At 33.1% G+C, this 16393-nt stretch overlaps 1 protein-coding gene across 5 annotated transcripts in view; it reads left to right on the top strand.

Annotated features, from left to right (window-relative positions):
- LOC124355282 overlaps positions 1 to 16393 on the top strand; it is a 30532-nt gene that overhangs the window by 13083 nt on the left and 1056 nt on the right. For 3 of the 5 annotated variants that reach the window (XM_046806342.1, XM_046806339.1, XM_046806341.1), the window contains 3 exons: positions 349 to 454; positions 4678 to 4761; positions 9870 to 10002. In XM_046806342.1, coding sequence (XP_046662298.1) covers positions 349 to 454; positions 4678 to 4761; positions 9870 to 10002 — 323 coding nt within the window. The remainder of the gene's footprint in view (positions 1 to 348; positions 455 to 4677; positions 4762 to 9869; positions 10003 to 16393) is intronic. The other 2 variants (XM_046806343.1, XM_046806340.1) reach the window with 1 other exon arrangement.

The raw sequence follows: 16393 nt of genomic DNA, 5'->3' as shown, positions 1-16393 counted from the left end.
AATATTGTACTGCTTAAGGTATAATAAATAATGTAAGAATATACCAAAAACCTTATTTGCATGGTAAACTAGAGAAATATTGTGTATGAAATCCTGCATTTTATTTTAATTCTAGTGGACTTAAATTTTAATTAGAGTAGCTAAGATATGTCAATTTTAGCTGTCACCTTTCACTGATGATATTTCCAGTTTTTATGATGAGTTACACAGTAACAGCAGACATCCAAGTTCTCCAGTTCACACCTCACAGAATCATTGCTCGCATAATTAAATTCTTGAATTTGAAAAATCCTATGTACAAAGTATTGTTTTATAACTTAATTGCTACTGATATATAAATTTGCTTAGGTAGCAGACACTTTGGAGGTGCATATTGGTCATGTGATCTTGAAGAACAGTGATGTCACGTCTGATGTAGAGGGCTGTCACCTCTACGTTGAATATTCTCTCTTGGGTAATTTAGTTTTAAATCAGTCAAACCTATCTTAATAAACATTATATTTTTTGAGTTACAGTGCTAGTTGTTACCCATGGCTTTGCTCACAATATCTCACAAAAATGTGATACCTCTATGTCAGACATGACCCCTTTTTAAAAGAATACTTAAAATTTTCAATACGAGGCCCAAAGTGGGGAATTGGCTGACAAGGTGATTACAGCTCAAGCAGAGAAGGACTATGGCTTTAAAGTGAAGCATTTACGGAAAGAAACCACATCAAATTATATTCAAAATTCAGAAAACAAACAAAAACCGTATTGAATGTAATTTACCATGAGAGATGCAGAGACAGACAGCATTCAACCCCCATAGAGTTGGTAATAGATAAGAGGCTGGTTAAAGATCCTCTCCTGGTAGCACAACATCTAAATGACCATTTCAGTACTGCTGCATATAATACCCAGAGTCACTATACAGTACCTAATTTAGAAACAGAACCAATCGAACTCTAAAATCTGCCTGAATTTATAATTAACCGAACCACAAGATCTGAAACTTCAAATATTTCTCTAGCTTAAAATTAAAACCATATTCAGGGTTAGATGAGATCTCCTCAAAACTACTTCAACATTGCAAAGAGGAGATCACACACCCGTTAACACATCAACTGCACCTGGATGGAATGGGGTTTCGTCAATCCTGATAAAGTCTAATATGCATATTATTTTGCAGCCTTTAACACATCTAATTAATTTAAGCATATCAACTGGCGTATTTCCCCAAAAATTAAAATTGGTAAAAATAATCCCCCTTTATAAATCAAATTGCTTTACCGACAAAAGCAACTACCGCCCTATTTCATTGTTAAGCGTGTTTTCCTAAGTTTTAGAACGTATAGTGAAGAACCAGCTAGTCTCATATTTACAAAACAACAACATATTGAGTATATGCCAATATGGATTTAGATCGGACAAGAATATTAATGATGTATTGTTTGACGTAAAAAAGGAATTGAACGACAATATTTCTAAAAATAATAGGTGTTTACTAATCTTTTTAGATTAAACAAAAACCTTTGACTTAGTTGATCGCACAATCTTTGCTACAAAAAATGGAAATGATAGGAATCCGCGGTACTTCTCTAGTGTGGTTCACTAGCTACTTGAATGACAGAAAGCAAGCAGGTTGTGTCTACATGCGGAGAAAATAGAGATCCACAAAATGTAGACTACAGAGTAATACAAGGCAGTACATTAGGCCCAATTCTTTTTCTAATATATATCAACAATACTGCAAAAATTCAGTTACAAGATAAACTTTTTCTGTTCGCAGATGACAGTTTAATATTTATCTCCGGAAGAAGTTGGCTAAAAGCACAGGCCAAAGCATTGAGGGACTTGATGAATATAAAACAGTGGTCGGATCAAAATATTCTGTCATCAAACATAGCCCTATTAAAAAACAAAATTTATGCCAATCTCTTTAAGCGTTAGCACAGAATGCCCTTTCAATTAATTGAAAATTAATAATTGTGGAACTTACACAAATTTTATATGTGACTGTAAGAGTATAAAGAGTGTAGTGTCCTATAGGTATTTAGGTGTGGTTTTTGATCATTGTTTAAAGTGGACGGAACATGTAGCTTATTTGCAAAAAAAGTCAGAAAATACATTTATTCATTCAGAAGATTAAGTGGTATTTTAAATTACAAAGAAATTAAAACTGCATATTATGATTATGTGCAGTCTTTATTATCATTCGGAAACATTGCATGGGGAGGAGCTCTTTTTGTTATTCAGGAAAGTATTTTAAAAGCAGGGCTTAGGAAAAGTAAAAGATATTCGACTTACAATCTTTTTCATGAAACATCAATAAATTCTTTCCTTACGCCAGTTGTATATAAAAAGTATATTAACAAACATATATAAAAATTGTTCTTCAGTTTTCTCTTTGACATCACTTTCTTATAATACTAGGCACTCTAATAGAGTGGGATCTCTGTTATACCATTAGTTAAGTCATATTCAAATACTAACTCATTTTATATATCTCAGACCTTATTTAGAATTATGTGCAACAAATTTAGTAATTTTTCTTTATTTCGAACCTTATATATACTGAAATATTCAAACATAAAGTTAAAAATTTCTACTGCATATTGGACTTGAGGAGGCGGGGCCTTGTTACTGTCTGAGTGTGGGCGGTCATGACCATTTCTTAATAACTGTTTACTCATGATTATGGTTTACCTACAGCTAACTGCTACAGTAGACATTACTGAATACTACATTTATCTCCTCCTTCACATCCACCTTCGGCGGTAAACTTGAAAAAAAACCCTTTTGATAGGTACTGGAATGCACTGATGGCAATAAACTTTTTTATTTAATAGAGACTACAGTAGCTTTGCTGTAACTTAACTTTAACATAGTTATATCAGTGCTAAATTCCTTGGAGATTAGTTTGTACATACATACTATTTATTAATAATACAACTCTAGCCTATGCACAGGCTGCTTGCCCATGTAGGCTTATTTCCAAAATGCTATGTATATATATATATATATATATTAATTATCAGTTCAGATATTAATATTAATTGTAATAGTATTGTAATTGTAATGGAAATAAACTTTCTTACATTTAATTTCATCAAAAACAAAAGGGGAAAGGAATAACCTATCCTTTAAGGGATGCATTTTTCCAAAAGCCCTGAAATTATCCAAAATAATTCCAAAATTTAAAAAGGAACTCACAACCTCAATAGTAAACTACAGATTCATACCCCTCTTATCTACAATAACCAAAGTAATTGAAAAGACAATGCTTGACAGATTAATGAGTCATGTTATTAATAACAACATTTTCAGTAGTCAACAACATGGTTTCCTAAAGGGAAGGTCAACCATCACAGCAAGAAGCATTCCACAGGAAGAGTCATCTGTTACTGGGTTTCTCTTAGTCAAAGTAAGGCATTTGAAACTTTAGACCACTCTCTACTGCTAAAAAAATTAAGAGTATGGGAATAAAAGGCAAAGCTACAAATTGGTTTTCAAGCTATCTGGCAGAAAGAACACAAATAGTTGAACCAACATACACCGAACACCACATTACCCATATAGCAAGATTACCTTTACTCCCAATCAATAAAGGTGTACTCCATGGGTCAGTATTAGGACCAATCCTTTTAATCCTGCTGACCAATGACCTTACAAGATATCCTCAAGAATTGGGCAAGCAATTATGTACGTGGATGATACTACACTCCTAGTTGCTGACGAACAGAAAAAAAACCATTAGCAATTTCAAACTTTGTTACATACAATATAGCTAAGCGGTATTGTCAAAATAATTTTCTAGTACTTAATGAGGAAAACTCAAAAAATAAATTTCAGAAACAGAGCCACTGACTTACTAGGGCTGTCAGACATTGAACTAGGAAGTGAAGTAACAAATCTTGGAGTTATAATTGACAGCAAACTCACTTGGGCATCAAATGTAGACCTTTGTGGAAAATTAAATACCAGCCTCTATGCACTCAAAAGAACAAAAAACTCTTGTGACCTTCAAACAGCAAAAGTAGCATACCACTCACTATTTGAGTCCCATATTTAGTATGGACTTATAGTGTGGAGAAACTCCTCTACCAGGAATGTAAGCCCAGTCTTGGTACTACAGAAGAAAGCAGTGAGAACTTTAATAAGCCTAAACCAATATAACTCTTGTCGAAGAACAAGAACTTAAAATACTGACTATCACGTCACTTTACATTCTTGAAGTGGTTAAACATGCAGTAGATAGGAATCACGAGAGACTAGGAGATGCTCACCAATACAGCACTAGGAACAACACAAACTTTGCCATGCCGATTAACCACACGTTTACTACAAAAAGAAACCGTGCTACGCAGGAGCCAAGCTGTTTAACCTCCTACCTGAACAGTTAAAAAGTTTAAACAGTTAAAGTTGAAGACAAAACTTTTAACAAGCATCTCATGGAGTGGTTGCTGGAGCACACCTTCTACACCTTGGAAGAATTCATCAACTGGAGGAATAGACTAATTTCACTTGGTTTTAACTTTACATACATTTTAATCAAGACAAATATCTGAACTTTTTTGAACCAAACTTTTTGTTTAATGTAAAAATGTTGACAACAATTACTGTTCTCAAAGAATATCTAAACAAAGAAGTTTGTCTATTGTCTATTGTCTAATAGATTTATAATGTAATGCTTAGTTTTGTTTCTAGGACACTGTGGACCAGAACTAGAAACGGATAGTGTGCCTAAAGCAGAAGTAATGCGATTTAACCATTCACGGCGTAAGTTCCACAACATCTCAATTTATTTCAATTCATTTCCTGTACATTAATATTGATTATTTTGACAATTCACTATACTACATCATTTCCATTCAATATTTATTTACCACCATATTATCCTTTGGGAAAGGAACTCTTCCTTTTTTTTTTTAAATTTCTCTTTAAATTTTAATTATTCCACCTCTTCTTATGTAGACTTGTGGCTCAGTGTTAAAATAGTCTACTTAGTTAGTTGTAGTGACGTTCCATGTTAGATATTTTCCAGTACTAGCTACTTTTACATTAATTATGGAAAAATACTATTATATTTAGAAATATCTAGTATGTTATATTAGATTTCATGACAACTTCAGTTATTATGGGTAAGTTTTTCAGTTAAAACCAAACAAAAATAGTAAAAGAAAGAATCATACCATTCAGCAATCCATAAATTCACTGTAATACCCTCTCAAAGTAACGTGATTCAGCACGCATACAAACCAGCACTTTACTCCTCCACCAGCTCCAGCTATGGAGAACTGAGTCACTTCTCATTTCCTATTCATTTCACAATGAAAATATTCAAGAAGGGTAATTATCATATTAACGGCCGGGGCGGAAAAATACGAGTTTTGCGTTAAAAACTTATTGGAATCGTCATATAGAACAAAAAAGTATAAGGTTTGATGGGGTGGAAATGAGAAATAACGAAGTTCTAGAAAATGAAAAATTAAATAACTTTTCAGTAATATCTCCCTGTTCTACATCCACGTCTAGCGTCACGTGACCTTTTGTGGCCAATGATTGAACTTCGTGATGACGTCACCGGTTGCGCCGCCATCTTTGCAAACGTAAATGAAAAATAATACAGAAATGAGCAGAATTTTTATAAAAATAAATGTTTTTCTTAATTTCGAGAAAAAAATTAATTACGAGTGCCTCCGGCCATCTGATGTCAATAAAAGAAAAACATCCCTCGAGATAGTACCTATCAGTAAAATATAAAATACTAGAGGGGCTGATCAAAAATATAAATTGAAATGTAATGCAAAGGCAATTATTTAAAGTTAAAAAACTAAATAAATCATGAAAAACTCAAATATATAGATGGATCAGAGAACACATACCATTAGTGTGTTGGCGGATACAGCTGAGCAGCAGCAACAAAAAAGTCGTCTATCACAACGAAACGACAAAGTCTCCCGGTTTAAAAACACCGCACGACGAACACATACACTCATTTTTAAAAATTCCATGTTCAATTAAAAAAAGAGATAATTTCGTTTTGGTTAAAACGTAAACTCTTTACGTGCCCTACGAAACACTCCGACACACACAATTCACTAGGGTTGGTTGAAACTAGTGGATGGTTTGATTCATCATTGTAAACGCACTCACTCAATCCGACCTACTGAACACGATATCTTGTGTAGAACTGACCCATGCCCCGGAGAACTCAGATAACAGGTACGTTATCAGGCTGCTATCAGTCCCGACCGCAGATAATATTCAAGTAAACAGATTATCCAGACACAGCACACAAACTGAACATTAAAACATTAGGAACTTAACCACTTATCAATATACCCCCTAAAATCATGTTATTTGTCATTTTCACCCCATAGTACTATATATATTTTTTGTTCAGGAGGGTGAGCAGAATACGTTGGTAACGTCAAATTCGTGATTTGCCGCCCCGGCGTTTAATCTTACTGGTACGGGGATAAGTTTTATCATCTTTAAATTATTTTATCATTATCATAATTATTTATTTCTTAACTAATGTAGAGGTGTTCATGTAAAATAATATGCATGTAAAGTATGTTTATTATAATCAATAAAGTGTTTTGAAGTCAATTGTTCTCCCTAGATTAACAATGCTAGAGGGTTAGATATAGGTATGTGTGTACTGCAATATATTCAATTATTTTCTAAAAATAAATTAATTTTGAATTTGAAAGTTCTGTTTGGCATATTAGTTACTTGGTATAATGGATTTTGTATTGTCTTTTTCATATAAGAAGTCACAGTAGGCCTTCATGTTATCTGACTAATATAGTTTAACACTTCTGCTGTAAAAAATTGTTGTGAAAATAAATATAGATTTAAAAAAAGAATATAATAATACATTAAACATTTATATTTATTGCAATAAACTTGACAGTTTAGACTGATTCTACTTGATTAAGAAAGAAAGTATAAATTTACTAAACTGAAAACAGGAAATCCTCAGTAAAAATATATTAGAATAACAGTTATCCAGTTAAAATTATTAATATTGTTATTGTAAATGACTAGAGGAACATTATAGTAACAAACAATATGTACGGGTCATTAAAACAAATTATTCTAAAAAATATTATAATTACACATTAGTTACTAAATGCATCAGTTAATTTATAATCTAATACGACAAACTAATAGTAATAAATTTAGATATCCCTATTGAGAAGGTAAGGTTTGGAAGTTTCGATCAAACTGGGTTTGACTATATGATCATGGTACTACTACTAGGAAGTCTTTATTGTCAGATTGATCTGGAGATATCAATAACATAGGACCTCCAATAACGTGTAAATTAGGAGTTGCACATATATATGTTTCAAACATTGTAGATCTATACCAATGAAAATTCTATGATGTCCTTAGTTTACTTGTTCATTGTAATTTAGTAATTATCTTCTTTAAACAACTAGACTTGAAAGAGCAACAATATTACACAGGGCATGCTATCTCAATTCATTTTTAAGGAACTAGGCTTGAAACAGCAACAATATTACACAGCGGATACTATCTCAATTCATTTTTAAGGAACTAGACATGATACAGCAACAATATTACACAGCGGATGCTATCTCAATCCATTTTTAAGGAACTAGACTTGAAACAGCAACAATATTACACAGTGGATACTATCTCAATCCATTTTTAAGGAACTAGACTTGAAACAGCAACAATATTACACAGTGGATGCTATCTCAATCCATTTTTAAGGAACTAGACTTGAAACAGCAACAATATTACACAGCAGATACTATCTCAATCCATTTTTAAGGAACTAGACTTGAAATAGAAAAAAATAGTACATAGGAGAATTTTTTCACAAACAATTAGTTTTTTTTATAAATTTTGTATTCTTGGTAGACTTATAGGTTTTATATATATATATATATATATATATATATATATATATATATATATATTATATATATATATATATATATATATATATATATACAGGGTGTCAATTAAGTCTGGAACCTCTTTTTTAGTTTTTGAACCACAATAGAAAGAAATACCAAAGTTCACACATGCTTACTGGTGATAGTAACGCACACATCTGCCCAATTACCGACCGGATAATCCCTTTGGGGGACGGTCCACAAGGAGTCAGACAAAATTCTTAAATAGCAGCATAGGTCAAGTTTGGTATCAAATTAAAGGTCTTATTTAGCAGAGTAAAATGCCGCAAACCGGACTTCAAAAGGTGGATTTATTCAGTAGTTATAGCTATTTGAATTTAAAAAACAATTGAATAATGTAAATTATTAAGTATTACAAGTAAACACCAATTTTTTAAGTACCTGTTACAAAATTTATAAAAAAACTAATTGTTTGTGAAAAAATATAACTGTATATATATATATATATATATATTGTATATGTATATTGTATATATATATATATATATATATATATATATATATATATATATATATATATATATATATACAGTCAAGCTTATAATTCCAACATTTTAATTCCAATTTGTTAATAGAATAAACTAGACTAGAGTCTCTTGACACTCTAGTTTAACCAGGCAGGAGTACACTACACAACATGTCAGGACTCGCTGAGCTTGCATGCAAAAGTCTAAAGCTCCTTTTATTCTCAAGATGTGCTGCACAGACATACAGAAACCAAATTGTTCATCCCTCTGGCAGACAAAAGAGAAATTGTGTCAGCCTAAAAAGTGACAGGCTACAATTTCGCTAGGCAAAATTCCATGGTTGGCCCATGCACCATCATAAAATGCACTCTTATCTAAGTAGTGATGAAGTTTCAACCAAACTTTAGAATTCAAGAAATGACATTTTTCACAAAATATCTTGCTACGTACATGATACATTTACTGTTTTTGTTCATTAAGATAGGTTTCATAGCAGTGTATGATAAGAGTCTGTAGACCTACCAAGTCTGCTCAAGTAGTTTCTCTTACTTTGTTTAAAAGTAAGTCATGAATTAGGCTGTTGAGTAATCCATTTTATCCAGTAGCTGAATTTCTGAACTGTGAAGTAGATGTAATGTTCTGAATTGATTCTACACTGACTTGTTTGATGCTGAGCTCTTATATGATTGTTGCATAATTGTACATTCATATTTTATAACTTTAAACTATTCAATGTATTTTACTATCACGCTTTTCTATTTTCATTTATGATAATGCCTATTTCATGTACCGTAAATATGAACAATGGCAATAAATGACTTGATGTTAAAATGCCAAATAATTGTTTGCAGATCTTTTATTCTGTGATTTTCTCGTTGCCATAATTGTTACCTATAGCATCAACGGATAGGCTGTTAATTTAATTAATTGAGTAATCGTTTTGAATAAAAAAATAATATGCCACGGGATTCAGTTTATATACTAAATTTCATCTTGAACGGTAATGAAATGTGCTTTAATGTTAACAATGTATTTTTGCCCCATAATGACATAAATACACTTATTCATCACCAGACAAGGTGCTTAATACAAGAAATAAGTTTAAGCTCAATATTACTCAACATAGATTAACTAAAATTGGTTCATCTCGCACACACAGAGAGTTTGTAAGCTAGGAGTTGAAATAACATGTGTCTAAACATTTACAAATGGTACCGTATTCATTTATCAAACTTGGTTTATTTGTTTAGTCTTGGTTGATATTAACATATTTTCAAATTGTAATGAAACTATTAAAAAAAATGGTTTCCACCAAAAACCAAACTGAATTTCATGCTGTGTACTACAGGAGACAGTAATGTTAGGAAGAGAAATGATTTGTTATGTCCTCTTGTTTTGATAACAGCTTATCAAACACTCTATCTTGATAACTAAATATAGCCTGTTGTTGACTTTATAGGCCTGAAAGTTATGGAAAAAAACGCCAACCACCTGAAACCAATGTTGGATCCTCAACATCCACAGAATCTGCGGTTCTTCCTGCTCTCGGAACCATGTAACCTCAGTGAAGAAACTGATGTTAAAGTAATTGGGTAAGTTTGAACTCTGATTTAAAGGAAAATTAACTTCAAAACCGTGTTTATTAAATATTAATCTAGTATTTGAAATGACATTACATAAAATGAATTGAAATAATATTTTGAAGAGTAAAGGACAACTTATTTAACCTTTTAAAAGCTTTTGAAGTTCTTTATAATGTAATCTACAAAGCAAAATTTGTAGGTTTTTTTGTAATCTACAGAGAATGTAATTAAAGTCTGCACCCATATAAATAAGATAATAACAAATTAATAACGATTTTCTTATTAAGTTGTTCACTATTAATTGCAAACGATCAGCACTTCTTGAATAAACGCATCTTCTCGTAATGATAAAGTGACTTCAGACATCATGCTTGTAATCATCTGAGACAGATACTGTAGGGGGGTGGGGGAACATTCATGAAAACAAAGACATTTTACTGCAAAAAAGGTCTAAGAAGTATGCATTACCCACCAAAAAGATGGGTAAAAGATCTCCATAAAAAATCCTTAAAAATTCTGAATTAGCAAATTAGTAATTAATTTACATAAAACTATCACACCTGTAAACTTATACCGATTTTAGTAACGTGCTTAAAATCCATAGCTTCATTTGAGTTTTTAATTTTAAAAGTAATTCAAAATTTAGAAATATAGCTGATTAAAGTTTAGGAACTGTACGGTAATTATAAAGTGAATACGTTTAAATTTTGTCAGTTTTGATTGAAGATTACACCTGGATTTTAACCCGTTATATAGAATATAATTTTAAAATGTACCCACTGTAAAATAAATGCTTCATATTATCAATATTGTCACAGAGTTTAAGAATTAAAATTAAAATTACCCCTATCAACTGTGACACATAATGAATGTAATTAATGCACATCAATTCATTTTTTCTGATAAATAAGTGTTCCAATTAAAGTAGTTGCATTTTTGGATCATTACATGTTCTTATGTCACATACTATGATTAACAGGGGTATGGACAGTTTTTCCTTAAAACGTTAAGTACCGTATGATCAATTCAAAATTCCATCAGCATAAAAAGTATATCGTAAAGAAAAAAATGCAAAAACCAAACCCTGTGGATGGCCAACATGAAGTTGTCTAATTCCATTTTCCATAAAAAAATCACAAAAAGCGTTCATTTAATAAACAGATATTGCATTTTCTTGATTATTTTTCATATGTGTTGATTTAATTAAACATTAATTTTCCAAATTTGTGTTTGTTTATTATTGGCCTATTTTACATAATTCTCTTCAAAATTAAATTCTCTATAAATCTTGTTTAAAAAGTTAGCGTGTTTATTACCTATTTAATGAAGTTAATGTACTTCAAATCTAAACAAATAAAGATTTTTAAGACAGAATTTGTCATATTTTGTCTTATATCTCAGATACGGGTGGTCTTACACGTCTGATACATATTTTATTACATTTTTCCAGTTCATTTGACATAAAATCCAATAAATTTAACACCTAACTTTACATTATAAAAACATCAATTTTGCTTTTTTCTGTCCTTTCCCAGAAAATCAGGCAAAATCTTTCGCTAGCTGTTGTTTGCTAACAAAGCGTTTGCAGACACATGTTTATATGAACTTTTTTCATTAATATGATGAGAGAAAACCACCTTGAGAAGTTTGACGGGTTACTTGTGGTAAACCCTGTATAGAATATAAAATGTCAACAAATGACATTAAACTGTTGATATGAAATGTTTTAAAAGATACCAGGATGGTCTGATTTTTTAATGCTAAATTAATTCCATGTAAGTCTAAATTATTAATATTTCCAGAGTAATTTTATTTTAAAAATATTGATTTAGAATAGAATAGAATAGAATAGAATAGAATAATGCTTTATTTCTGAACATCAAGTACAGAGAATGGTGTCAAGTATGTTGAGGTTAGACAATTCAATATTGGATGAATATACAATGTTATCATGTTCTTAAGTTAAGTCCACTGTCTTTGGTCTTGTCAAGAAACTCTTCGATTGAGTAGACTGGATTATCTGTCAACCAGGAGCTCAAATCTGTGTTTCAGCGCTTCGCCTGTCAGTAGCTTGAAGTCAGCAGGGAGATGGTTGTAGAGTTTTAGCCCCGATGAATGATGGTTTTCTTTCATAAAGAGCTGTCCTAATGTCTCGCAACGGGGATTCTTGATGAATGTCTAGTGTCATGAAAATGTAATCTTGTTTCTTTTGGGAGTCCTAATTTTATCATCATGGAGTATGACTGCCTGTATGTAAATTGAGATTACTGTTTTAATTTTGAGGTTTTTAAATTCTTCTCGGCAACTGTCTCGTGCTTTTAGGTTTGCTATGGATCTTATAGCTGACTTCTGGATGGTGAGTATACGATTTAAGTTGGTAGTTGATGTGCCACCCCATACTACTATACCATACCTCAAGTATGTCTCAAATAAAGCAAAGTATGCCATCTTTGCTGCTTCTATGTTGCTGATGCATTTAATTCTTCTTATTACATAGAGAGCAGAGTTGAGTTTCTTGCACAGGATGTCAACATGTGGGCCCCATGTCAAATTTGAGTCTAGAGTGAGACCCAAAAGGTCAGTTTGGTCTGCAAGGTCAATATCAGGAAGGGCCGGGATTTGTTCACCTCTTCTGCTGAAATTGATCTGTTTTTGTTTTAGAAGGGCTTGCTACCAAGTTATTTGTAAGGCAGTAGTCGTATGTCATGTTTAGGGCAATGTATGCACTGATGCTGATGTCCTCTGGCGTGTCTCCTTTCAGTAAAAGGGTTGTGTCATCTGCGTACATCACCACCGAACTGTAGTCCTTGATGTAATCAGGGGAAGTCATTTGTCAAAAGTATAAAAAGTACAGGCCCAAGCACCGATCCTTGTGGTACTCCTCTTTCAATCGAACGTAACTTTGATTTTACTGTTCGAGTAACACCATTTTCCATGTAACTGAGCTCTACCAGTTGACTCCGTCCTCTGAGATAGCTTTCAAACCAGTATTTAGCAGTTTCCTGGACCCCTAGTGCCTCTAACTTATCAAGAATCATATCATGGCTAAGGCAGTCGAATGCTTTTGAGTAGTCAAGGAGAACAGCAGTGGTGTGTATTTGCCTTTGTCAATGTGATCAATAATAAATTCTACTAGGTCTGTTAAGGCTGTGGCTGTAGATCTACCCTTTAAAAAACCATGTTGGCAGTTAGTGAGGAGGTCAAGTTGTGTCAAATGGTCTATGAGTCTCTTCAGGACGATTTTCTCAAAGATTTTGGAAAAGGTGGGAATTATTGAAATGGGGCGATAGTTACTGAGGTTGGTTGAGACTCCTTTCTTCAGTTTTGGGTACACTTTTGATACTTTGAGAGCCGAGGGGAAAAATGCCGCTTTTGAAGGGATTTGTTGATAACATCAACAAGAGGAGCAATGATTGTTTCAGCACATTGTTTTACTAGCTTAGCAGAGATTTCATCTAGACCACTGGAGGTTTTATTCTTCAGGGAGGAGATGATTTCTTCAACTTCCCTCACAGTTGTGTCTGTTAGAATAAGCTTTGTTTGTGTTAGCCTAGGCCTAGGTGTTGTGACTCTAGTAGATGGTTGATTTAGGTTGCTAGCTGCTCTTAATGTGTCCTCTGCGATGTTTTGAGAAATAGGTGTTGAGTTCTTCTACAATGTCTTCAGGTTTTTTCTATGGTTTTCCCTTCAGTAATTAATTTTGATGAGTGGATTGTTCTTCTCCCCTCTTTTTGTAGCCCTCTCAGAGTTCACTATCTCCCAAGCTGCTTTGGGATTTATTGCTGGACTGCTGTATATGGTTTGCTGCACTCTCTTGCCTTAATTTCCTCAGTCTTAGGTCATATTGCTTCTTTTTACTAGCCATGGCAGATCTGTTTCTCTCTAGCCCTGTCAATTCATACATACGAAGCAACTGAAGATAGTCCTGCTTTAGTGGGGTAATTTCTATGTCATTGTAGTTAACATAGGTTTTGCTTTTTCTCTGCCTAAGTTTCTTTAGTGGACATGCAGCATTTATTTCCATAGTCATAGTATTTAGAAGATTGTTATAGGCTTCATCGGCTGATATCGTTGAGTAGACTTCGGTCCACATTTGTTGTGCAAGGCCAAGTTTAAGGTGGTTAAGTGTATTAACATTTATTTGTCTTCTGATTTGGGATGTCTGTCTTGGTTGCTCGGTGGTAATATCTAGCACACAAAGTTGTCCTTTGTGATCTGATAGACCTGTATCAAGTATGTGCACTTTGAGGCTCTCTATGGGGAAGTTTGTACAAACACAATCAATCGAGGAAGCTGAGTGATAAGTAATTCTAGTTGGCGGAAGGTTTAGTCTGTTAAAGTTATAAGCTGCTAGAGTCTCTTCAAATCTGTTTTTTGGATTTGTGTACCTTTAAACAATCAATGTTTATGTCACCTACCAGAACAACGCTACTTTTATGTGGTTCAGTTTGCTCTAAAACTTGTGACAAATTCTGAGTGCATCTTCTAAATTTGCTTGTGGGGGTCTGTACACTCCAATTATAGTAATGTTGGTTATACTGATGTTTAGGGCTGCTACTGCTATTTCACATGTAAGTTCCTCACTAAGATCTCCCACACTCATAGATTCTGCCTCAATCACTGTGTCATCTTTTTGTGAAAATAACTACTCCTCCATATTTATGTTGTGTTTCTGCAGAAATTTGTGACTAGCTTGTATCCAGGAATTATTGTATTCAACAATTCATTCTGCTTTAGTCCATGTTCTGTTAGTACTAATATGTTTGGAGAGGTGTCATGTAATAAGTGGTTGAGTTGCTCTCTTTTGTTCTCTAGGTTCCTTATGTTTTGGTGGAGGATACTAATTTTTGAAGAGTGTCTTTTTTTCCTTTGCTTATTATTGTATTTTTATTTTGCTGTTTGTCTTGTTGCTGTGTAATAAAAAATGATTAGGTTGTTGCACATCAGCTTGCAGTAGTTTCTGACTTTGGGTCTTGGGAAAAGAGTGAATCTGTTTGTGTAGAGAGCTCTTGAGTCAAGGGTGCAGTTGCAGAAGTATTGTCGCCTAGTGGCGGGTTGGTCCTGACTTAGGTATTATCTATTCTCAAAAGGTTTTATAGAACTCTATGTGTTTTAAAAAGAAATCTTCATATTTTTCATCTGCTAGTCTTATTTTTGCATTTGTTTTTTATAAGTAAAATGTAATCAATGATAATTCTCTAAATTACAGAATCACATTATTTTAATTCAAAAAGCAAAGTATTTAAAAAAAGGGTTCTAGTAGTGATGATTAAAACTGCACAATTTTCTGGTGCAAAGTGGTTCAAAATTACTTAAACATCAAAACAAACATCATGTTCTTTGGAGCATAAATCTTATTTGCTCCAGATTTATTTATTTTTATGTTGCAAAAATGCAGTTGATAGAATAGAATAGAAAATATTTATTGTGTTGGCAACATGTATCAGTATTACATTGTATTGCAATAATCAATATCAATACCACTTTTTGACGGTATTTATCTTACAAACTAGGCCCATACTCTCGACTTTCCGTACAAATACATGCAGGCACACATTCATAAATACGAACATTTGTGGGATCAACCACCACTGTCGTAAATATCAATCCTGAGTGTGCTTCAGGAACTCGCCAACTGAGTAAAAAGCACAGGATACCAGGAGGTGTTTTAATTAGGTTTTAATTTTTGGATTGGTTTCTAAATGAAGTGTTTCAGGGAGTGTGTTGATGAGCTTGATCCCAGCTTGAGAAGGGTTCAAATGCTCCTGTTCTAGATTTTGCTGTTGGGTGCAGAAACACTCCCAAGTTCTTGTCTTGTATATCTCTGCACTGTGTCAATACAAGCCCTCTAAAATATACAAGCTGGGCTCCGTGAAGTCACTTTGACGGGACTCTCCTATCGTTCAATTTTGCGATGATTCAAACAGCTTTTTTTGCAGTCTGATACTTGTTCCAAATTGATATGCTAAAACTTCCCCTCAAAGAAATTCCATAGGACAGGTGTGGAAATATTTATCCATTAAGCCATCAATAAAACATCAGAAGTACAAAGCTTCTGTTTATGGCGAAGGACATAGATTTCAAATGTCAATTTATCACAAACATTTTCAGTGTGAATTCTCCAGGTTAACCCTTTATCTAGAAATTGATCAGAATCAGTCCTACTTGATCCTCAGACACAGGGGCCAGGACACAGATGAAGCAAGAGTATGTGTGATGATTGTATCATTGTATCCACTTGCAATTTATAGTCAGCATTAAAAGAGCTAGCTACTGAGGAGAACATTTGTTAAATTTCAAATCCATTGGATTTGAATTAGTTCATTTTATCACATCAGAAACAAACTGGATGAATTATGAAAGTGCTTTATTTGTTGCATTTTTAATAATGTTCTGGGTT

The sequence above is a fragment of the Homalodisca vitripennis genome, chromosome 2, assembly GCF_021130785.1.
Source record: "Homalodisca vitripennis isolate AUS2020 chromosome 2, UT_GWSS_2.1, whole genome shotgun sequence".
Classification (NCBI taxonomy): domain Eukaryota; kingdom Metazoa; phylum Arthropoda; class Insecta; order Hemiptera; family Cicadellidae; genus Homalodisca; species Homalodisca vitripennis.
Note: the sequence above shows the minus strand (reverse complement) of the source record. Positions and strands in the feature narration are given on the sequence as shown.